At 40.9% G+C, this 24,738-nt stretch overlaps 4 protein-coding genes across 6 annotated transcripts; 3 read left to right on the plus strand and 1 right to left on the minus strand.

Annotated features, from left to right (window-relative positions):
• Positions 1-30: 30 nt before the first annotated feature.
• LOC115058877 (E3 ubiquitin-protein ligase TRIM39-like) lies at positions 31-13,250 on the minus strand. 2 transcript variants are annotated; one of them, XM_029526428.1, is made up of 11 exons: positions 12,206-13,250; positions 11,976-12,108; positions 11,782-11,887; positions 4,517-4,580; positions 2,709-3,299; positions 2,403-2,498; positions 2,019-2,252; positions 1,791-1,938; positions 1,683-1,709; positions 1,161-1,336; positions 31-953 (listed from the first exon to the last, which is right to left on the minus strand). In XM_029526428.1, exons 5-11 carry the CDS (start codon positions 3,294-3,296, stop codon positions 516-518), a joined length of 1,707 nt encoding a protein of 568 aa, XP_029382288.1. In that variant the 5' UTR covers positions 3,297-3,299; positions 4,517-4,580; positions 11,782-11,887; positions 11,976-12,108; positions 12,206-13,250; the 3' UTR covers positions 31-515. The 2 variants fall into 2 exon arrangements, with proteins under 2 accessions (XP_029382288.1, XP_029382289.1); XM_029526429.1 differs by lacking the exons at positions 11,782-11,887; positions 11,976-12,108; positions 12,206-13,250 and adding an exon at positions 4,732-6,152.
• On the plus strand, positions 5,782-8,750 carry LOC115058885 (macrophage mannose receptor 1). 2 transcript variants are annotated; one of them, XM_029526438.1, is made up of 6 exons: positions 5,782-5,965; positions 6,050-6,088; positions 6,235-6,627; positions 6,991-7,341; positions 7,415-7,506; positions 7,815-8,750. In XM_029526438.1, exons 1-6 carry the CDS (start codon positions 5,935-5,937, stop codon positions 7,917-7,919), a joined length of 1,011 nt encoding a protein of 336 aa, XP_029382298.1. In that variant the 5' UTR covers positions 5,782-5,934; the 3' UTR covers positions 7,920-8,750. The 2 variants fall into 2 exon arrangements, with proteins under 2 accessions (XP_029382298.1, XP_029382299.1); XM_029526439.1 differs by having other exon boundaries at positions 6,238-6,627.
• LOC115058876 (E3 ubiquitin-protein ligase TRIM21-like) lies at positions 10,586-15,517 on the plus strand. Its single transcript, XM_029526427.1, has 10 exons — positions 10,586-10,761; positions 11,216-11,446; positions 11,556-11,916; positions 12,048-12,143; positions 12,218-12,451; positions 12,810-12,957; positions 13,100-13,126; positions 13,294-13,358; positions 13,496-13,618; positions 14,152-15,517. The coding sequence occupies exons 1-10, from the start codon at positions 10,658-10,660 to the stop codon at positions 14,536-14,538; spliced, it is 1,776 nt and encodes a 591-aa protein (XP_029382287.1). The 5' UTR covers positions 10,586-10,657; the 3' UTR covers positions 14,539-15,517.
• A 4,286-nt stretch (positions 15,518-19,803) lies between these two features.
• LOC115058891 (complement C1q-like protein 3) lies at positions 19,804-20,822 on the plus strand. The gene is made up of 3 exons (XM_029526444.1): positions 19,804-19,960; positions 20,193-20,321; positions 20,409-20,822. Exons 2-3 carry the CDS (start codon positions 20,201-20,203, stop codon positions 20,690-20,692), a joined length of 405 nt encoding a protein of 134 aa, XP_029382304.1. The 5' UTR covers positions 19,804-19,960; positions 20,193-20,200; the 3' UTR covers positions 20,693-20,822.
• Positions 20,823-24,738: the final 3,916 nt, after the last annotated feature.

Below are 24,738 nucleotides of genomic sequence, written 5' to 3' on the forward strand. Positions count from 1 at the left end.
TGCTTTTGCTAAATCTTCCATATTCAGATACACTTTTATCGCTCAGTTTTAATTCCATCATAACAGCTGAAGGATACAAGATGGCCATGAATGTAAAAACAAAATGAAACAGTGCCCTTGAAGTCATTGTCTTAGTTTAACTTGTATTAGTCCTCTTGAAACTTTACAGACAAATTAGCATCTAGTGAACTGGCTTGCAGCAGTTTGTTAATTTTCTGACTGTTTTCTCTCACATTTTTTGATCCTCAGGTGGTTTGAGAAAAATCAAATGCAAAACACATGAAAACGCAGACAGGCTGGCACGGCTGATGCAAATGTTCTGAAAACCAAAAGGCAGACAAGCACAAAACGTGCAAGCCGTCTTTATTTCAAAACCTTAAAGGAACGCTGATTGAAAAAATCTTTTTTATTTTAACTTTGCCTTAAACTCCTTCCGCAGCAGTGCAACAGGTGACGACCAAACAGAGCAATGACACAGATGACTGCTTTTACACCATATTATTGATTTCTACAGCTCAATTCAATACTTGATCTGATGTAAAGTTTTTCACATCAGGGCTTATTGTCTTGTTTTGAGAAATGGGCATCTCGTGGTTGACAGCCGTGATGACCAACGGCGCTGTGTTCTTCCCTTCGTCACAAACGCCTGGGCTGAAGAAGGGGAAGATCCTGTCAGCAAACAGACACCCGGTAAACGTGTAGATGTGAGATCTGTTCTCCACGTTAAAGAAGGACACCGTCCCCTCCTCGTAATCCGTAAACACCCCGACGGTCCGCGGCTTCTCCGCCACAGAGAGAAGGATGGAGGGAGAGTCCAGAGCTCGATACTCATTCCCGTTCCTCAGACGCACCGTCCAGTAACCGTTCTCTGGTTTGGAGGTGATCATGCCCTTCCTGTTGACCGACTCTTTGACCATGCCCAAGTCCCAGAAGGTCTTCTTCCCCACGGCAACCTGATGAACAGACCTCTTTATTATTATCATCCTCTGGTCATATAAATCAGATCTGAAGCAGAAAGAATGTCCTCATCAGGCTATTTCCTGGAAGCAGTGAGCATCTAAAACACCAGGAGGAAGTATGTGCTTGTTCACTGATCTCTTCCTGTCGCAGTTTGGTCTCATCGCTGCTGCGGTTTGAAATAAAGCGGTGACGGCACCAACCTGGAAGTAGAACCTCCCGGACAGGTAGCCACGCTTGCCGAGGACGCAGATGACGGGGTCGAAGCGCTGGGGGTTGTCAGGGACGATGTGTAGGAGCTCTCCACGGCCCACCTGTTTCCCATCAGCTGACAGGACCAGGTTTGGATGGGCGGTGTCCGGGTCCAACACCACTTCAGCTGGGGGGGAGAGACGTGAAGAAATTCAGTCAATGCTCCTTTAATCATTATGATACAGAATAATCAGCCAATAATCTTAAATAAAGCTGGATGAATGTACGTTTACACACACATCACAGTTCAAAGGTAGAAGATAAGTGACCACATAAAAAAATTCATCTCTGACAGCGAGACAAACTGCTGCCATAACAGAAGGGATCAAAGTTTAATGAAAGCAGTTATAAGGAGCTTCAGGTGGGGCTGGTGGGCAGGAAGTTATTTGAATGATCTGTTTTTCTGCTGTGCAGCCACAGGAGGAGGACATCATGTTCTGCAGGAGCAGGTATCCCGATGTGGGAGATCCTACCTGCATATTTTTGCATCCTCTTCATCTCTGTTGGAAGAATAAGAACGATCAGTTTCAGTTTCATTCAGGAAAGTGTAAAAATCTAAAAGATCCCGACGTTCGTTTTACCTTCCTTCTTCAGGCCGTCCAGCTCGTTCTGCAGGGCGGTCTCCACTTCAGACAAAGCTCTCCTCACCGTCCCCACACAGAGCTCAGGATGGACGCCGATCTCCAGCCACTCTCTGCTGGGTGGGGGTGACGTAAGAGACGGCAGCCTCTACACCAAAGAAGAAGCAGGACCTCCCTGAAGCCACTTTAGTCACCAAACTTTGGTGTTTTCAGGTTGATTCTTTTTACCTGTAGGAGGTGAAAGTGGTCGTCGGTGCTCCTCAGCTCCTCCAGCTCGGTGTTCCTGGCCTGAAGCTGGGTGATCTCCTGCTGCAGATCTTCGATCAGCTCCCCGGCCCTCAGCTCCGCCGCTTTCTGCTTCTCCCTGATGTCCGTGTTGACTTCGGCCCGTCGCTCCTCCATGAAGCGAATCAGAGACGCAAAGAGACGGTCGCTGTCCTTCATCTCCCGCTCTGCACTCACCTGGATGAGGATGAAAAAGTGGGTGAGGTGAACTTCTGCATCTGAGAGCTTCGAATATACTGCATTTGTAAAACCGAAGACTGCTTTTTCTGTTATCACGTTTCTTACTTTAATGTACCCTTCAGTCTTGCTCCAGATATAAAAACTCACCGTGCTGAGCTTCAGGCAGCTTTTGATCTCCTCTACTTTCTTTTGTCGGTCCTGGATCATTTGCTGAAAATCAGCCTCAGTCTTTTTAATTTGGACCTAAACAGGCAGAAAACCAAAAGAAAAGAGAAGTCATTGCCCACAGATGTGACATCACACATTAACATTAGATGAATAAAGGATGAAAATAATCATTAGCTGTGGCTCTAAATTAAATTTTCCAACTATATCTGTGGCTACTTTAACAGTTATAGATTCTAAGTTGTGATGCATTGTTCATAAATCAGTTTCTGAGCGTCCTGTATGTACCTTCCTCTCTGCACTCTCGTCCTCTATAGTAACAGCCTGATGGTCTTTGTGCTCGGTCTCGGTGCAGAACTGACACACACACTTCTGCTCGTCCCTGCAGAACATCTCCAGCAGCCTCTCGTGCTTCTTGCACATTCTGTCCTGCAGGTTCTTCACGGGCTCGATCAGCTTGTGCAGCTTCAGGGTGGAGACTCTCTGGTGAGGCTCCAGGTGGGCGTCGCAGTACGACGTCAGACACACCAGACAGGACTTCAGGGCCTTCACCTGCAGGGACGTGGCGGCACACACGTCGCACACCACCTCTCCTGGCTGGGCCACAGACACCTTCAAAGCTGAGGAGCAACATCTCGCCTTCCTAAACGACTCCGCCAGCTCCTTGAAGGCCGTGTTGATGCTCATTTCAGGCCGGGGGGTGAATGTTTTGCCACAGGTGGGGCAGCTGCAGACATCGCTGCTGTCCCAAACACTCTGGATGCAGCTTCGGCAGAAGTTGTGTCCACAGGGAGTGGTGACCGGGTCGGTGAACACCTGCTGGCAGATGGTGCACTGGAACTGCTTTTCTGGTAGCATGTTGTGCAGCGATGCCATTATCTACAGAACAGTGCAGCCACATAAATGGGAAGTTAGGTGATCAGGTCATCAAGAAGAACTTTGATAAAGGAAGTAGCTACAACGACTTACATGCACAAATAAAATAATGAAACAAAAAACCCAATGATAGGAAGTATCAGTATCTACACAGTAGCTACACCTGAAATCGTGTTTGCACATGAATATTATCAACAGGTCCGACGAGAAAGGCCTGATATCAGTGTAACCTGGCTGTGTACACAGAAAAACTATTCATGTCATACACCCTGAACTGTTTGTTTGCTCGCTGTACATTCCAAATAGTAGTCATTGTTTTCTTGAGTGAACAGTCCAGACACACCCGCGCTATTTTCAGACAGTATTTCTCACATTACACCGCAACACAAAACTGACATTAACATATGAGTAAAGATTTTATCGTAGCTGCCTGCTGTGAGGCGGTCTGGATGGGGATATTGGTGTCTGTGTCCTTCAGTCAGTCAGCCAACAAAATCTAAGAAAGATTTTTTTGCTGTATAACTTTGCCAACATGTGAATCACCATATATCAAACCCAGCTGTCTATATATTCTGATGTTATTCACTCTGGGCTCCTTTGTTTTTTTACACGTTGTACTCTTGCTGTTTAGAAACTATGCTAAGATAACTGGTGCATTTTATCTCTTTTGTTTAATCTGCACAGTTTCTGCTTGTACAGGATCAGTTCCACTTCCAAGTTTGCTGTTTTCCTGTTTTGTTTTGTTTCTTTGTCTTTATGCTAAGCTAAGCTAACCGATTGCTGGTTGCAGTTTTTAGACACCCAAAAAGGTTTATTCAGTCTTAATGTGTTCACCAAAATATTCACAAACACGAGCTAAGACTCCGTAAAGAGCTTACGAAGGCCACACAAGTCTGATTCAGCAACTTTGCCCCAGTTGTGATGTAACCACATCTCATTTATGACACTTCATACTTTCACTTAATGAGCACAAAGACAATAAGAATGAATTCTTCAGCACAATTAACAGCAATTCTGGTGGACAAAAAGACACATTCAATAAACAAACATCAGCATTTTAAGGACCGAGCTCAGCCGGTGACTTTTACAGTCCTGGATAATCTACATTACTGACAGCGACAGCCGTTTCTCAACAGCTATGAACTTGACTTGTATTCTCTTTCCCAGCCTATGTGTCCACACAGCAGACCATATTTTGTGCGTGTGTTGCTCGTACTTACGGCCACTTCTCCAAAGCTGGTCAAACTTCAGTCCTCTGTGACGGCCGAGCAGGTGACTCCCCTGCTGTATGAATGAGTATGAATACATTACAACAGTAGCTGTGAAACAGGAAAGTGTAACGTCAACAGTTATTCATCAGCCTGGCCCTCCCTCTGCTAAACCCAGTGCTTTTCTCTTTCTATATATATATATTTATCCACTTCAGTGGATCTACCTCATCTTGAAATAGCAGCTTTCACTGCACAGCCCGCTCATTACTGCACAAGTCGTCCTAATCTCCCATATTACTGCATGAACTTTGTGTGACTGTGTATGATCATGTGAGCTCTCACACAGTTTATTCCACTCACGGCACACCTTCCAAACTCAAACCTGATCCGAGGAATGCTACAGTTTTTTTATTGCTTTGCAAACAAGCTGCTGTTACGGCCTCAGGTGTTATCAGAGACTGGTGACCAGGTGACCGTGGTGAGAGATGCACACAGGATACAGGATGTGCTGAACTGAATACTCTTCCAGCCTGGTGTTAACACACCAGGACCAGTGTCCCACGGTTTGTTTCCTCAACCAGCTGGGTGAATCATACAATCATAATAAAATCATTTCACTTTTGTAGTCTGAAAGTGACGCAGAAGTAGTTAACATTAGTTTACTGCTAACTTACATGAGCAAAGTCAGAAACTACCTTCATCTTTAATTCTTCGACGTGTTGACACTGAAATGTTTAATCAAGCAGTAAAAATCACTTTATCATTATTAAAAGTTTTAATGGTCTTCTTTCAGCTCTTTGTTCTGGTCTGGATCTTTGTTAAGAGCCTATAAAACTGCCTTAATTCACTTTTAAACAAAAACCACAATCTCTCCCTGACTTGCTACATGAACGTGACGACGAACGAGACGATGGAAGCGAACTGGTGCGACACTGCACTGCACGTTACCTCACGAGGAGCGGCCAACTGGCTTTTCATCTTCTTTGCATTGTTGAACGTGGTTGAAAACCACAGTAAACATTTCACAAACTGCACGTGACCCTGAACTGCAGTTTTGTTGCCCATGTACCACAACAATACAACTTTTTTCTCCCATTTCCTTAAAAATGCATTTCAAAATTATATCACAGATATATGAACGATAAACTGAAATTTAATAACTAATTAAGTCACATTTCATTGTTCAAGAGGTTTTTTAGGTTGTTCAAGAGGTTTTCTTGGGAAGGACAGGAGATTTTAATCTTGTCGCAAAAGAAGGCAAAAGAGATCACATAACAGCCGTCAGCCGTTGGAGAGAATCAACGATTTGCATAAAATGGTTTGAGCTTCCTATAAGGAGAGGAAGAACGAAGGAGCCGAAGCAGAAGACGACAGGTGATTTATCAGGTGTAAAATCTGGGCAGTGAAGGCAGTAAGAAGTGAAGAATATGTCACCAGTCTGCCATCCGACATGTTCAGGTGAGAAGAAATATTTTACCCTCCTTCTGACTTTGGTACTTCATAAATAAATTAGTATGAGTGAAGGTCTCATCTCATCCTCAGGCACTGGAAGGGCCGCGCTCGTTATTCTCCTCCTCTCAGGTCAGTCTGCGTGTGTTTCTGGTTCTAACCCTTCTTAAAACCCTGACTTAAAATAAAAAAAGTGTTAACACACTCTGATAGACACGTTTGTGTTTCTGCTGATACGCTATGTGTTGTGTCTCCTATTGTGAGCGTCTCTTCTCCAGCAGGCTTGTGTTCTTGCCGTTATCATTACGACTTTGTTCGTGAACCGAAGAATTGGGGTGAAGCTCAAAGATACTGCAGGGAAAAGTTCGCCGACCTGGCCTTGCCAAACAACAGGGAGGACATGAACCGGCTGATTGCAGCTGCCAAGGAGAGTCGTTACGCAGGCCAAGCATGGATTGGCCTGCATGACAAGTGCAACTGGGTTTGGTCAATGGCCAGAAATGGCGTCCCCGGAGAACAAAACTGGAAATACAGGAAGTGGGCCAAAGATGCACCAAACCACACAAGACGACAGAAAACGCTGTGCGTCTCTTTCTATGGCGGTTCCTGGAGTGATCAAAACTGCAATTCAAACCTCAGCTTTGTCTGCTATGACAACTCAACCGAACTTGGTGAGTGGCACTTAAAAGTGGCATCACTTGCCTTGTTAGTAGAATAATGATGATTTGCAGGGATGTGATTCTTTCAGCCTTCAATAGCTAATTATCTTTAATTACTTTGTGTGTATTTAATTATTTTTCACTTGCACTCATCTAAATTACATGAACTCTAATTTAATTAGATGAAAATTAGTTGGAAACTTTGAAAATGTATTAGTTTCTAAATTAAACAAACTGCACAAGTAGCACTTGAATTTTTTTTATTCTAAATAGTATAAGTTGGTTTTTGTGTTGTTGCCAAATGTTGGCATAAGGCGGACGAAACTAAAATTGCTAATAAAACAACCAGTCATTAACGTTTCATTATTCTTTCAGGCCTGCCAGCCATTTCTGCTGGCAGATATTTCTTTATAAATCAGAATGAGACATGGTCTCGTGCTGAGAACTACTGCAGAACGCACCACACTGGCCTGACCAGCGTGAGAAACAAGTCTGACAATACGCTGCTTCATCATGTGATACCACAAGGCCAGACGGCTTGGATCGGCCTGACCAGAAACACGTGGACACAATGCCTCAGTCACAAGCTCAATTTCACATACTGGCTAGAAGGACGGCCGCTGATTAAAACTGGGAGATGTGCTGCCAGTCTGTTTGATTCCACTAATAAAGGGAGGTGGAAGGAAAATGGCTGTGCAACCAGACTTCATTTCGTCTGCCAGAGCAGTGAGTCATTTTCATATCCAAACGAGCATAAATAAGTTCCAACCTTTACTCAGTGTCTCCATTTCCACACCAGAGAAGAAGACGTTATTTTCCATCAAGCTGACGACGCTCAAGTCCACAATCGACCTGAATAACCCAAACGTGATGGAAGCCATCGTGAATCAGGTAAAGTTTTGATGGAATTACATTCATGTCTCCGTCCATCATTTTGAAAAAACAAACAAACAAACAAACAAAAAAGAGAGATACCCAAAAAAGTCCAAAAAGTTCATTGCCATAAAGTGAGAAATTCAAGATAATCCAGCAACCAAAAGCGAACTACTCACACATTTTCATTCTTCCTTCCTTTTACAAACTAGTACCAACCTTGTAAAAAAAAAAAAGAGCCTGCACATGAAATATGATACGAAGCTGGAGCAGATTAGTCTTCATGTTCATTATTGTCATTATCACAAACATTTTTTGTTTTGCAGATGAAGACAAATATTACAGATGAAGAGGTGAAGAAAAATGTCATATTTACTTGGATTAAAAACCCTGGAAAAAATATTTTCCACAAAAAAGAAGATGGGCCTTAAATAAAAAATTAATTACAAAAGTGGATTCCTCGTTTCCTCGGCTTGGTCAATGGGAGGTTTAAATATTAATCAACAAAGAATTTATTGTTGAATATTATAATCATGACATATTGCAAAACCCACCTATTAAGATAATTATTCATTAAACTGCAGTTTTTTATTTATTTATTTTTTTTTTCAAACTATCATCCAGTGATAAAATTATTGAAGTAATAATAATAATATTATCACAGGAAGTGCTAATTGTGCGAACTGAGACTTTTAACAGAACTTTTAACAGAAAATACTTATCTTCTGTTCCACTAAAATATTATTTTGTAATGTTCAACAATAAAATCTGCAACAAGTACTTGTGATTTTGTTCCTAGAACATTTTTAACAAAGGGAGTTTTACCTGGGAAGCTGTTTTGTTTGGTTTGGACAGGAGACATCGGCACGTTTGTGTTAATAAACTATTATCATGTGTACCACTCCCTAATTATTCTTTGATACAGGAAACATTATGTTATGCAGTACAAGTTAATTACAGAGTGATTAGTTCTGCTGCAAACAACAGCGTGTTCGCACACAAATGAAATACTGTTTGTGTCTTTTGTCATTGTTTTTTTTTTCCAATTGTACACTTCACAGTATGACTTTAATGCTTGTTTGTTCTCCTCTTTATTGTCGTAGCACTTGTGTTGTACATTTTAGTGACCAAATGCTTTATAGCATTGTTGTGATTTGTACATTTAATGTAAAACTGGTTATTATGACGGTCATTTCATTTGATTTCTGGCCGTTATACATGGGATGGCTTGATAGAAAAATAAAAGCTGCACTCATATTGGATTTGTTCAGTTGCCATCTGAATTATCTCTGTTCCTGCTGCAGCCTTATTCCTGCATGTTTGATCTGCAGTTTGTGAGCAGTGTGACATTTACGACACTCATCAATACGTGGCTTGGAATTTATTTAAGCTGGTTGCTTTCTTCTAAATTTGACATTGCTCTTTTTTTTACTTTTCATTGACTGGACCAATCCAAACCCTCCACAGAGTTTCCACATCAGGATATGCAACATTTCCTTGTTGAAACAAAAAGTCTAACCAAATCCCAATCTTTACCTCAATCTAATCTAAATCGCCTCAATCTAACAAATCCATGACAGTTAGTGACGTAACCACCATGAAAAACATGATGGTGTGATGTTATTTCAGGAGTTTCCTCCACTGGCAAAACATGGATGATATGCAAATATATTTCAGTGTGATTTAAAGAATAATTTTCCTTTCATAGCTAACAAACCAAAGTGGATTCATGCAAATTAGGAAAAAGGAGAATAGAATAAAATAAAGGGCTATGAGTCAGTACTTTCAGCATGGATACATAATGAGGACTTTCTCCTACCCAAAGGCAGAAACGTCTGATTCTAGCTGACGAGAAGCTGGTGAGCTTGTGTCGTGTCGTGTTGACGGACTGGTCAACAGTTGACATTATTTAGTATTTACATGTTCGGGATGAATATTCCCATGAGTTTCTGGAGTTTCTCAGCATTTCTAGTTCAACCACATATTTCCAAAAGCTCATCTGAACCATCACTGAGCGTTGAAGATGGTTGGACGGGATCACCGAAACACACAGCAGAGCTATTATGAGCCTCACCCTGTAACATAAGAGGCTGCTTATTATCTCAATTAATTCATTACTGTTGGGAACTTTCAGAACAGCTCAGCCAAGACAAAAATGCCTTTTATGGCCTTTTAATGTTTTATCTCATGCTGTCAAGCATGAGATAAAACATTGGAGCAACAAAAGATAGAGCTGGAGCCAATACCACAAACCAAACTAAGGCCCGAGTGAATATTCTGTTTTAATTGTATTAGACAATTTTGTCCCACGATGAAAACGTTTTTAAGCAAAAATATAATGATATCAACTTCATAGGTCACATAACGAGTCAACGACATGCTTTCCTGATGAGCTGGAGTTGAACTTTACAGGAAAGCCAAGGACTCTACTCCACTTATAAGATAAGACGTTTAGATCAACGCTGCATTGTTAATTTGTTTCACTAAATCAGTTGCAGGTTTAACCAACTACGACTCTCCATTCAGATGAAAACCATCAGCTAATATGAAATGAGTTTCTCAGGTGCATGTGTCTGTACATGATTAACATTAATCAACATCTAATAATTGTTCAGGTGTAAAAGTGCAAATGTAGCTGTTGACGGGAACAACACTGCTTCCTTGAATCCACTGTCTATATTTAACACCTTGCTGCTCAAATGATGCACCTGCCTTTGTTTTGAAAACCATAATTATAGCCAGGAAGACTCTGGTATGATCCCTAATGCTGTTCAATTAAAATGCCAGGTGAAGCGAAAGAAGGAACACCAGAAATTCTGCACATATGTTGTTTTCAGACATAAAGGCTTTTATCCATGAATATAAACACCTTTTATTCCTCCTCAAAAAACATATTCTTATAAAGAATTGGAGAAATGCATCTGCAGAGGATTAGAAATCCTTGAAACTTGAAACTTGAACAGGACATTACATGACAGCGACATTCCTCCATTAAATGACATTTCCTTGGCACAGAGCTGAGTGACTGACATCATGAGGACATTGTGTACTCCTACTTGAATTTTTTCCCCTTGATAAAAACACTTTGCAGAGTCTATAATCAAACATTAACCTGCCTGCCTGACTGAACCTGAGCTGCTAAGTTTCCTTCATTTTACGCCACATTTGCATGGAATATATATATATACAGTATATATATATATATTTTATTTTTTTTTTACAAAAGAGCCCTTTTTGTTTAATAGCGAAGCTAAAATATTATCTTATACTGAGGTAAGAAAAACACCTTTCTTCATTTAGTTTATTTTTTATTTTTTAATCATCCAAACTACACTTTTAATCTGCAGTGGGAGGTTTTTGGATTGATGCTTAATTGGAATTGTAAATCTTCTAGTTTCTTTAAGTGTGCATGTAAAAATTGAAGTTATTTTTATTTTTTTGGATGAATACTTGCTTGGACACACAGTGAGAAAAGTTTTCCTTAATTACCTGCTTTGACTTATGAGTTTGCATTTTCTTGAAACTTAAACTGAAATATCTTTCTCAGAAAACTGCTCGCTGATAGTTTGACCAATAATTGCAATTTGAAAAGTTAAAATTTATCAACATACAATTCTGCATACATCCAAATCTCAATGTTCTGCTGAAATTTGGCTTTCTCTGCAAGTAATGAGTTTATTTTTATAGCAAGAAATCCTCTGGTGACAGAGTTTTTTTTTCCTGTTAGAAACATGGCCTCTGTCCTGACTGAGGCGCAGTTTCGGTGCAGCATCTGTCTGGATATCTTTAACAACCCCGTCTCCATCCCGTGCGGTCACAACTTTTGCTTGAAGTGCATCAAACGTTTCTGGGACAGCAAACCTACACCAGATTGTCCGCTCTGCAAAGAGACCTTCAAGACCCGTCCACCGCTGAGGATCAACGTGGGCTTGAAGGACATCACGGCAGGATTTAAAAAGTGTGTTGACATCATGGTTTTTCTTTTTAGAAAATCCAATGCACCTCTTTTAGCACTACTTTGACATCATCTTTGATTTAAATTAACCACATCTGTATTTTATCAAAAGGATTATGAAGACCAATACATTACTGAAGACGAACAACAGACTTACGCCAAGACAAAAGGTTCTTCAGTCAAACATTTCCTGCGACATGTGCTACGACAACAAGTTGGCGGCGGTGAAGTCGTGCCTCAGCTGCCAGCTGTCTTACTGTGAAGGTCACCTGATGCCTCACCTGAAGGACCAAACGCTGGTGATGCACAGCCTGACGGATCCGACCACCTTCACTCACCTCTGCAGGGTCCACAAGAAGCTGCTGGTCTGGTTCTGCAGGGACGACCAGATGCCTGTGTGTGTCAAATGCATCGAGGAGGGACATAAACACCATCGTACCGTCCCTATAGAGAAGGAGGGCAAGAAGATTAAGGTTAGGGTGATTTTAGCTTGTATGAAGTGACTTTAAAAAAACACAATAGGTTTAATCACCTCTTAATGCTGCTAATGCTGCTTCTCTTGTGATTCCAGTGAAAATGACGCTTCAACCTTCTGTCTTTACAGCATCAGATCATGAAATCTGAATCCGAGGTTAAACAGATGATCCAGGCCATAACTAGAAAGACTGAGGAAATCAAAATTTCAGTGGAGCTGAGCAAAGTAAGTGTAGCCACACTACAGAGAAAAGTATCACATTTGTATGATTTGATGTATTTACTCACAAATGTCTGCAGACAGAGAAAGAGCAGGAGATATGCTCAAGTGCGCAGGTCTTCACAAAGGTGGTCAGCGACATCGAGAGGAACCAGGCTCTGCTGGTGGAGGAGATGCAGCAGAAGCAGGAGGAGTTGGAGAGGGGAGCGGACGAGTTTCTGGAAGAGCTGAAGCAAGAGAAGCAAAACCTGCAGACGAGATACAACCAGCTGCACAACCTGCTGGTCCTGGAGGACCCTCTTCACTTCCTGCAGGTTCGTTCCTTCACTATCAGGAACACAGAAAGAAATCAGAGGCCTTTAAGACAAAACTAATAACAGCACAACCCTGATAAAACGATAAACATGTCTTGGTAATTTGGATTAAAATAAGTACTTGACATGACAACAATCAAACACCACACCTTGTTGGCTCATTAATGCTGCTGTAATGAACTGTGTTTCTCTCTAAACTACATTGCTGCACTTTTTCCTTTTTTTTCCAGTCATGATCACCAGAGCTGCCCAAACTATTACCAACCACGGGCCACGATAAGCTGCTGCCCAGACGCCCCCTCTGTTTCTATTTTGTCATTTATTTGTGCTGTCGTGTGTCACTGTCATCCTGTTTTAGAGCGTCTCCTCTCTGACGGCACCGCAGCACAACAAGGAATGGTCGCAGTTCAAACTCCCCTCGGACATCTACATCAGGACAGTGAGGAGGACTTTCTCCAAACTGGTGGAGTTCTGCCACGGGCTGGAGAACAAACTGTCTGCAGAGGGTCAGTGACGTCAAAACAAAACTGAACTCAAACTGCAAAACTAGGAGCACGTAATATTTTACAGTGTGTGCTACAAATCATCTGGCACTCCACATTTACTTTTTGAAACAAAGCTAACACGTGTTTCTTGTTTCTTCTGCAGAACTGAGCAAGGCCAATAAATATGCAGGTACGTTGTTCAGATTTCACTGTGTAGAAATAAAATGGCCGTCACTGGGTAAAATAGGAACTTCACACTAAAGTTTCATTATTTGCAGCGTTGTAGCAAAATCTGTCCACATCAAACTGAAAAGAGAAGAAAATTAATAAAGATTAACATTTGCCTTCTCTCTGCAGCGGACATAACGTTGGATCCTGTCACTGCTGCAGGTTGGCTGCTTCTGTCTCCAGATGGGAAAAAGGTAGAATATCTGACAGATTTTCTAACCAGGCTCATCTCTACAATCCAGCTTCTGATGATTAAGCTTAATGGGGAGCATCATGACAAGAAAAGAGTGATTAGAACTTTAAAAATAAGGTTCATGTTGTTGATCCTCAGGTGAGCATCGGCAACCAGCAGAGGAAGGTGTCGGTCCCCGCTGACCCCCGCAGGTTCGATTCCTGCGTCTCTGTTCTAGGGAAGCAAAGTTTCACTTCAGGGAGACACTACTGGGTAGTTCAGGTAGGAACTCCAACCCAGAACCGTTTCTGTAGACTAGATCGGATTAATTCTATCAATCCCAGAGAAAAGTGGAGTGCCAAGCAGCTCACAGTATGAAAAATAAGACAGCAACACAATGGGAACAAGTTAAAATGAACAAACAGCAAAATTAAATGTAGAACTTGGAATCCATTAAAAGATTAAATGTTGTGCAGTTCATTTTATGTTTGTTTTTTTTTTTAAATCACCTTCAAAGTATGAGTCCAAAATTTGTTCTAAATTACAACTAAACATGACTGTTAGACTCAAACACGTGTACCTGAACACCAGAGGGCACACATGAAACGGCTGTCACCTCACTTGTTCCTTCCCCAGTCTTGAGTTTCTAAATTGTGTGTTACAGTCTGCCAGTCACACAACTTTTAAAGCCGATTTAAAAGAGAAATGAGAACTTCTATCCAAACTGAGCTATTGTGTTATTAGACAGAATTAGATTCTGTTAACAGCTTAAGATCTGATATCCCATTTTTTAAATTTGGGCCTTGTGTTTTCAGGTTGGGGATAAGACGGACTGGGATCTGGGCGTGGCCAAGGAGTCCATCAACAGGAAGGGGGCCATCACGGTGCGTCCTGACGCCGGCTACTGGGCCATCTGCAGGCGTAAAGGAGGCTGCCTGAGCGCCTGCGCCGGGCCCTCCGTCCCCCTCCACCTCCAGGAGACCCCTCAGAAGGTGGGGATATTCCTGGACTACGGGGAAGGATGGGTGTCCTTCTACAACACCGAGGCAAAGACTCACATCTACACCTTCAGCGGGTGCACCTTCACCGAGCCCCTCTACCCGTACTTCAACCCCTGTGTTCAAGACAACGGGAGGAACACGGCGCCGCTGGTCATCTGTCCCGTGGAGACCGTGTCCCCTACAGACAGAGTAATCCTGTGATGGGAAACAGAGAAGCCTGGGAGAAAGAAATATCATCACCCTCAGCGCCATAAAGATCCCTTTTTCACAGCGCATTAATCCGCTGCTGAAAATAGTCCCCAACAGCTGCAGAGCCCAGCTCTTTAAGGAAACATCTGAGCCTGATATTCAAATAAAAACAGAAAAGCTTAAAATAATTAACATTTATAAGGACTTGGCATTTAAAAAAATAAAAAAATAAAAATCAGAAGGTAACTGAAAAATATTGACCAAATGAATAAATGTGAAGATAAAGAGTTTATGATTACCACACATCATTTCAAGCTGATCCAACTAGTTTTTAACAGCTGGTGTGTGTATCTGAATATATATTTATATATTTAAAGGCTCACGTTCTGGGACATACATATGAAATCAACATGATCTGTGTTTTTTTTGTACTGAAACCGCTTCCTAGATTTTGTTTAGTAAAATAATTCTCACATTCCTGTGAAAACAAAACATGCTTAAAAGCTGGATATATTAACTAAATTAAATTAAAATAAAACATTGCGCTAAAACGGTGTATTCAAAACCATTTTAAGATATAAAGACTATAAAATATGAAATAAATCTTAAATAAAACAAAATGTAATTTTTTTATGTGTATATAAGTGTTGGTTGCAGGTGACGGTTTCAGATAAATTGCACATTAACAGCCAAAAAAAAAAAATCTTCTTGTCTTGTTTTCTGATGTTTGTACAAATTGGGATTCTTCATGGGTCTGCTTTTGGAAATTGTTATTTAAAGAATACACCTGATACTTTTCTAGAACCAGGATATGAATAATAATCTTTTTTTTTTTGGACTTTTTGGGTATTTCTGCGTGTTTATTTGACGTCCCAGAGATGAAAAGAGGAGACTTATTAACACAAAACCGGAGCTGGTTTCTGGTCCAGTGACCAAACCAAAGAATTTGATATAATATTGATATAAAATCAAATAAACTCAGTTAAACATGTATTTGTTTCATTGTTGTTTTTATTCTTTGTACATCTCTATGTTATATTAATGAGTTTAATCTTAAAAACATGTTAGAGAGACAGAAAACTGCAGGCTGATGTTGCAGAGATACATAAAAATACATATTAATCACACAAAACAACTCACTCTCTCTGGCTCTGTTTCCAATGTTGGCATCCATTGCTCCAAAAGAGACAGCTCACCTTCTATTGGCAATTTTATTTCTCCTAATTCCTCCTTCTAGTGTGGCAGATGTACAGGAATTCTGTCGGTGTGTTGTGGAATCAGTTGCAGTAACAGCTCATCCTGTTGTACTTTGTGATCGTTTCAGCTTTTTGGAAACAAAAGTCAGTGTGTTGTGTAATAACTTGCAAACTGTCAGTCTCATTGTTCTTTCTCTCAATATATCCAGGAGACTCAAATGTTTCCAAGGATTGAATGTGGTTCCTCCTTGTTCAGATGAGAAGAATCTCAGCTGTCACATGACTTTCTCAAAGCTTTCTTTGGAACTGGAAGATTCACAAAAACTGCCCAAGTTCTGAAGAGTCCCACGTCTTTGTTTATAACTAACTTTGCTTTAGTTGATGTGGGATTCTTCAGAACTTGAGCAGTTGTTATGTGCAAAAAAATCAACCCTTAGTTGTCTTTATAAACTCTGCACCCTGCTCAGATCCCGCTTGTCTTGAAGGGGGCTCTGCCTCCATCTTGTCTTACTGTTGTAGTTTTAGTCCTTTGGTTTGTGTCCACAGCGTTTCCTCATGGGGGCCGACCACACTGGGAATAAGCTTTTGGTTGTTCTGTGGATGGCTCCGCACCGTGGTGTGGGAAATTCAGCCACTGGCATCGTGCTCCAGCTGTGCCACCATGCCATGGTGCAGCATTACGTAAACCCCCACCATGAAAAATGTTCTTGGGACTGAAATGAGTGAACATGACCCTTCTCTTTACACCTGCTTTGTTATAAAAAACATCAACTACAGCTGACGAACTGAGCACGCAGCCGCGCCCTCCTCTCCTCCTCTCCTCCTCCTATGCTCCAGGAATGGACAATCTGACAGAGAGACGGTGGTGATTTTTCTGTTAGATTCTACGGACATATTTCCAAAACAATTACTCAGAATTAAATCATTCTGATGTCATGGCTCCAACACATGATACAGGCTGAAGTGAAATGAAGAGCTTCGGTGGGGGTGCACACATTTTCTACACCTTTCCCATCTGGAGACAGAAGTGGCCAACCTGCAGCAGTGACAGGATCCAACGTTATGTCCACTGGAGACAGAACCAAAGAGAACGCAAATTAATGTTTGCTTTGATAGATCACAACCTTTGTGTAGAAATGACGTACCCAAGTTTTATGTCCCGTTTTGTACGTATGCAACATTTATAAATGAGGCCACAGGAGCTTTGTGGTGACCAAAGCTAACTTGGGGATGCAAAACAAAAGTCCATTTTAAAATCCAAGATAGAAGGCAGCCCGAATAGGTGGTACAGAATTCATCAGAAGTGAGAACATATCGTTGGGATCCAATTATATAAAAACAGCTGTTGTCTTCCTTAAAAATAAATCATCAAAACTTAAATCAAATCAGTCTCCTGTTTCATTTTTAAGAAATGTATAAAAAAAAACCCTCAAAGGTTCACTGAGTATTTTCTGATTAACTCTGAACATAATAAAGATTCATTCTTCCCTCATTAACTTTCCATCATCACACTCTCTCTTACTCTCCAAATAAAGCAGCACATCACACACAGTAGTTCATTACAAGTTCATCAGTACTCAATAATCATCCCAGTATCTCCTTCATGACTGTGGTTCGTTCTTCCTTTTTATTTCCTGGAAGGACAGTAAAATAACCTCAGTCTGAACTTCACACTAAAGTTTCATTATTTGCATCGTTGTAGCAAAATCTGTCCACATCAAACTAAAAGAGAAGAAAATTCACATTTGCCTTCTCTCTGCAGCGGACATAACGTTGGATCCTGTCACTGCTGCAGGTTGGCTGCTTCTGTCTCCAGATGGGAAAAAGGTAGAATATCTGGGGAGCATCATGAAAAGAGCAGAGTGATTGGAAAATAAGGTTTGTGATGTTGAATATTGTTGTTGATGATCCTCAGGAAGGGGGAAGTTAGAAAAGTGGCTCACCTGGGAATGAGTGGTGGAGGGAAACTCAAAGAGACCTGGAATGAAGATGTAAACAAAAGGAGGGAAAAGGGACAAAAGCCAAGTGGAAATAAAGTTACCTTTACTGAGGAATCTGAAAGGAAAGTGTGAAACCAGGACCCTGAAGAGAAGAGGAGGAACTCTGGAGCAGAGGGACCGGTGCTGGTTTGGACATCACTGTTACTCTCCATGGGTCTCCATTTACCCAGAGTTTTAGGTTCTGGGGAGTTGGTAATACATCATATGTTGCCCCCGTCAAAAATTCCTCCATACTCCACAGCTCTTTCCAACGAAGCTTTTTCTTCTCTACACCTTCCCAGTTCAACCACTGTCCCTGCTCAGCCTGAACCACTGCCTAGCACTCCTTAATATTTCCTCCTGTCTACGAACCTACTGCACAACTAGCTTCCTCTTCTCTTTGGGACCTGCTCTACTCCACACCGGTTTGCCTGGGCCAAGCCTCAAGCCTCCCCGGCCTCAAGCCTCCCCAGCCTCAAGCCTCCCCGGCCCCAAGCCTCCCCAGCCTCCCCAGCCTATCTGCACATTACCCACAATCTCTGTATCCGTCAGAGCTGCTTCTGCTTCCTGCACTGCCATTCTTGGATTCCATTTTCTCCCCTTGGTTTGGTTTGGAACCACCTTCCTAACTACCACATCTTTACTCCCAGATAACAGGAGCTCTGTCCTAACCTTAGTACATTTAAACTAGACTACATGCTGAGAGCTGAAGTATGCCTTTCCCATACAGTGTCACAGAGCTTAAACATCTCAGAACACCGAGCCACTTCTTAATGTAAAAGCTTACTAGTCTTTCCACCATTTTCTCTGCAGCAGATATTAGAATCTCACATACTGACAGTGGCCACATCAACCTGGGAAATAATCCAAACTGCAAACACCACAGCTTCAACTTTCCTGGAAGCCCTGATTTGACTATTCTATCCAGTCCCTGTTCTCCGTCTGCCTTGTACCACCTACCTAGACTCTTTACTGGTTTTTCCCTAATTATTAGAATTTCCTCTTCATCGATTACAAACTTTCTGTCACTTAATCTCCCTCTACTTATTGAGATACTTCTAGACATACTAGGCTTCATTTTTAATACAAGCCCACTTTAAGTTTTTATTAAGTCTCTGAAGTACTCTTTTCATACATGGCACCGTTGTAGTTATCAACATCATATCATCCATGTGCATCCTGCCACCTCTCTCCACCTACCAGCTGTAATAATTACATCCAGTGCCATTGTGCTGTTACTGAACATGTTTCTTCAAGCTTTCATTGTAACTGAAAGATTGATAAAATCTGCCCAAGTTCTGAGGAATCCCACGGCTGGTAGGCTCCACACCTTAGTGTGTTTGTGCTAAACCTCACCATGAAAAATTTTCTTGAGACTGGCGTGTTTGAACATGACCCTTTTCTTTACACCTGCTTTGTTATAAAAAACATCAACTACAGCTGACGAACTGAGCACGCAGCCGCGCCCTCCTCTCCTCCTCCTAAGCTCCAGGAATGGACAATCTGACAGAGAGACGGTGGTGATGAAATATAGAGAAGGGAATTAGATCTAGATTTTTCTGTTAGATTCTACAGAAATATTTCCAAAACAATTACTCAGAATTAAATCATTCTGATGTCATGGCTCCAACACATGATACAGGCTGAAGTGAAATGAAGAGTTTCGGTGGGGGTGCACGCATTTTCTACACCTTTCCCATCTGGAGACAGAAGTGGCCAACCTGCAGCAGTGACAGGATCCAACGTTATGTCCACTGGAGACAGAACCAAAGAGAACGCAAATTAATGTTTGCTTTGATAGATCACAACCTTTGTGTAGAAATGACGTACCCAAGTTTTATGTCACGTTTTGTACGTATGCAACATTTATAAATGAGGCCACAGGAGCTTTGTGGTGACCAAAGCTAACTTGGGGATGCATTTTAAAATCCAAGATGGAAGGGAAGTGTTAGAAGGAGCTGGTGGGCTAAGCCCCCCTCCAGTGGATGAATAATATATGCAGATGGAAGAAAACATGTTGTGAATGCCCTTTTGACACTCCTTTGTTGCAATAAAGAGCCACAATTCAGGCATGAAATTATAACTGTTATTACACAAACAGTAAGGTGGGGCGGCGACAGAATTCATCAGAATTTCGGTGATATCAGCATTATTGGATGATATAAAAACAGCTGTTGGACGGCTACGAGGTCACAGCTTTGGAGACGGAGCAAAGACAAGCAGAAGGTTTCCTGCCAGACCGAAGAAACACCACAAAAGGTAGAAAGACGACTTCTTTGGTTCTCTTCTGTCTTTTACACTTTTATATTTTTATATCATCTGGTCAGCAACAGAAACATGTTTTAGTCATGTTCAGAAAAATACCCAATGTTTCTACAAATCCAGGGAGAAATTCAAAGTATTTGTTGCTCTCAGAGCAATGAATGTTTTCTGATGAAATATTCATGTTAGACTGAGAAGAAACTTTTTGTATGTTTTAATTCATATACAGAGAAAACCATGTCGGCTTTCAGTGTGGTAATAAACACAGGAGGGGCCTTTGGACCGTTCTGCGACCACAGAACTCTGATCTACAACAAAGTGCTAACAAACATCGGTAATGCCTACGATCCAGCTACAGGTATGTTCACATGTGCAGCCTCATTCGTGATCACTTGTGTAGTTTGATGAGCAGAAACTCATGAATTTAACTGTCTTGTTTCCACAGGTATCTTCACTGCAGCGACCCCAGGTCTTTACTATTTCACCTATTTGTACCATGCTGGAGGGGAGCATAGGTCAGAGCTGCTGCTCTACAAGAACAACGAGATTGTTGCGAGGGCATCAGACCACAGTTCTAAGTGTGGTGACACCGCTGATAATGGAGGAAACGCAGTGGTCCTGCAGCTCATAGCAGGAGACAAGGTGTATGTGCGCATGTCTGCAAATACTCATATCTGGGCAGCTAATGACACTACCACCTTCAGTGGTTTTCTGATCAAGATGTGTTAAAATCACTGATTCCAACAATCTGAAGTCAGTGATGAATCTGCATTAAGATCAAATGTCAGATAGATACAAGCAGCTGTTGCTGTCATGTCGTTGTCTTCCTTAAAAATAAATCATCAAAACTTAAATCAAATCAGTCTCCTGTTTCATTTTTAAGAAATGTATAAAAAAACCTCAAAGGTTCACTGAGTATTTCCTGATTAACTCTGAATATAATAAAGATTCATTCTTCCCTCATTAACTTTCCATTCATCACACTCTCTCTTACTCTCCAAATAAAGCAGCACATCACACACAGTAGTTCATTACAAGTTCATCAGTACTCAGAGTAAACACAGGAAACTTGTGCAACAAAAAAAAAAAAAAAAAAAAGGGACCACATTCAGTGGATCCACTGACTGGATCTTACTGCCTCACCTTCCTCACCCTCTGTCCCCTTCTTCCTAACTCCCTCAACAAAGCAACAACAGATCTGGCTACAAACCCTCTACATCCTACTTCCACTGGACAAATCCTAACCTTCCATCCTCGCTGCTCAGCATCCTTACCTACATCTGCATACCTGAGCTTTTTCCTTTCATATGCTTCTTCAACTGAATCCTCCCACGGCGCAGTCAGCTCTATGAAATATACTCTCATTGTACTCCTAGTCCACAAAATTATATCAGGCCTTAGCTTTGTACAGGCTATTTGTAACCAACTTTAACAGTGTAAAAGTGAATTACAGTATTTAGATCAGCAATAAGGCTTGGGCTGAGATCAGAAAATGCTAAATTCTTAAGGAGCCAATGTAATGAGCAGCAATGAGGAGGCAGACGCAGGAATGACACTTGAGTAGCCACTCTTGTATTCTTACAGTATAATTTAGGTTTACGGAATTCAAAATATTTACCCAATTTGTAAACTAAAAAAAAAAAAAAAAAAAAAAAAAAAAGTAGTGTGCACACTAAGCAACAAATAGTCTGTTTGGGCCCTTTAATAAAATAAAAGAAAAAAGTCTGTTGCAGGTGTGTCATTGTAGAGTTATTGCAGTTCACCTGATTGCTAGAGGTATTAAATTAAATTACTCTTCCACTATAGGCCTGTTCATGTCAGAGAATCTGCACTGAAAATTATCCTCAAGTTACTTAAAACTCAGTTAAAAATCATAAAGTAAAATATGCATATGTTCAGAAATATTGCACCATATATTCATTTCAGTTGACTCTCATAAGTTTAATATGACCACAGCTTTGTTTAAGCACAGCAGAAAACAAGAAGGAAACAGCACCAGAGCAGCTAAAAGCACCTTTCTGTAACATCAGGGAAGTTTAAATGGGCAGCTGCTCTGAATCTAAACCCTCACCAGGTGGCGTCAGCCATTCGTAAATGTCTCGCCTTCTTCAGTCTCTGCAGTTTTGTGGCTGCACTTCCTCCAATCAGCCTTCAGTGAGATCTGAAACTGGTTGAGCTGGATGAAGAAATGAATCCGGATCACTGTTCCAGCAGTGGATCGTGATTTATGCCACGCAGACAATGAACCTGCTGTTGTGATTAAGTTCCGTTTCAGCTCCATACTTTTAAAAATTCATTCATTCACTCCATTTGGTTTGAGGGCTGAGAAGGTATTGGTGATGAATTTGGACAAAAAGAAAGAGGCGCTGATATCAGGACCAGCAGACTTAATCTCTCATCTAATGGTTTTTCTTCTTATTATTATTTTTTTTACCTCTGATCTGCAAATTTGCCAAAACTTTTAGGTGGTGTGTCGATGTTAACTAATAATACTGAAAAACTTTACTGTGCTTCAGGTTGCAACTTGATAAATGCCTCATTTAAATGTGACACAGTGTGAGAGGTGATTCAGTTTTTGTTCAGGAAAAAGGGCCAATGATCAAGTTTTTTGTTTTTTTTTTCAGACATAATTCCAATGCTGTTTACTAAAACCTGGCAACAACCTGAAACTGCAATCAACCCAAATTTGGTATTTTTATTCATAATTAACAGTTTGGTTTTATGAAAACATGATTTGCTGTAACTGTTGCTCTTGTGAGTAACTTTCATCTGATGTTTCATTTTCGACCAAACAATGAGTGCATTGTGTTTGTAGCCAACTGTGTGTTAGCAGGCTGAGTCACCAAACTACACCAAAGGTGGACATCTATAATGATCATGTCTGTAATTTTGGAGTTGTAGGACATTAAGCGTCTCTTTAAATCTCCACATCGATTCCAACAGAAATCAGGTCTGCTAAATTTCCAACTGGACCCACTTCATTTCTTTGTTTCTTCATTTTCAAAGCTCCCAAGTGAGACAATTGGCAGCATCATTGGAAACCACAAAGATGAATCATGAATAAATACCTCTCATCTCTTGCAACTAGGACAGAAGTGGAGGATACATTTCCCTTTTTAACCACACTCACATTTTCTGTTTGATTTATGAATTTAGATCTTTTACTAGCTGATTTATTTTTCTTTTTTTAGCTCTGAGCTCCAATCAGCAGGTCACACAGCTTCTGTACAATATCCTTAAGTGTCTCTTTGTATCTGTGTTTGGTTATAATACCTGTAAACTACTATATGATCAGCATTTACAGGGTGACCCCTCCTCCCCCTTTCTGCTTCCTGTCTGTATAAGATGCGCCCCAGCGTTTCACAGTTTAGGTTTAATGACTAAAGTAGATATAGAACGATGCTGAAGTGGGTGCTCTCTCGCTCAGAATGAAGACATCCTGACATATAAATCTAAATGTGAAGATCTGATGTCTGTTTGTATCTGTCAGGCTGCAGGTCTCCTGATTTTCATCCTTAAGGTCGATTAGCCAGAGCCGAAGTGTGCCAGGCAGAAGAGTTTGGCAGTAAAACTGAAAGGTCAGTTTCAGGGCCGGCTTTTTGTGGACGTTGTGAGCACAGAAGGAAGGAGAGGAGGAGGAAATAATAATAACAATAGTGACTTCATTCCCTCAGCTACAGTGAAGATTTTGATAGAAATCATTTTTGGATTAGTGTTTATTCGCGACAGTTCTTTTAACTTCACAGAAAAATCTGGCCCCAAAATGTGACAGATTAAAAAAAACCCCAAAAAAAAAAAAATCATAATTTGGAAGTGACTTTTTAAAATTTATTAGGTTAAAATAAAATTTTATTCTGCAGTCAGTAGAAATTTTTTTTTCTATTGTTTTCGTCAAAATTGCTCTTACCGTTAATGACCAACCCAATTTTTGATTAGGCAATACAATTAAATGCTTCTTGATTTGGCATGTGAGGGCTGAATCACGTTGTCGGAAGTGTGAATATAATAGAATCCAACTTTAATCCTTAATCTGGAGCAAATTAGTCAAAGTTTCTGAAATGCTATACGCAGAGATGAGCAAATCAACGTCAGCACTTTATCACGTCATCTGAAGTTTTTCTGGACATAAACGAAAAAAATTCTTATCTGCCATCTCCCAGTTGAGTTTTTCTACAGTATAAATGTAAGAAGACACTAAGTTTATCATAAGCTCCGAACATATCTGTCTCCTCAACATGTCAGGTTTTTCTTTGGCATTTTGAAATGTCAGACACCCCTGCTGACGTGGGATTGCTCAGAACCTGGCCAGTGTTTTATTTATCTTCCAGTAACAATAAAAGATTTGAGAAACAGGTTCAGCATCCTAAGTCCTGTGACATCTGAGATGCTTCTCATCAGAAAAATGAGGAACTTAGCTTCAATCATAGGAAACATGCGTCTTTGTGATGTAGTGAAGATCGAGACTGACACCATTCTTCAGACAAACTGACTAACAAGCTTAAGATGTTCAGTGGAGCGCAGCAGCGCTAATTGACCGCTTGGAGAGCAAAAAAAAAGGGGGGAAATATTCTGTACTGTTTGGAAATTAATACACAACAATATTCCTGCATTTAAAGATTTAAAGACATCTAGAAGGAGAGTGTCTGAGAAATAAAATTGCTAAAAGATAATGACTGTAAAAACAAACCAAAAAAATAGAGATGGATATTTTTTTTGACTGGCTCAGTATGACTTTGCTTGTTAACCTGACAGCTGTCAGCTGTGTTAAAAAGTGA

Source organism: Echeneis naucrates, chromosome 18 (genome assembly GCF_900963305.1).
Source record: "Echeneis naucrates chromosome 18, fEcheNa1.1, whole genome shotgun sequence".
In the NCBI taxonomy this organism is placed as follows: domain Eukaryota; kingdom Metazoa; phylum Chordata; class Actinopteri; order Carangiformes; family Echeneidae; genus Echeneis; species Echeneis naucrates.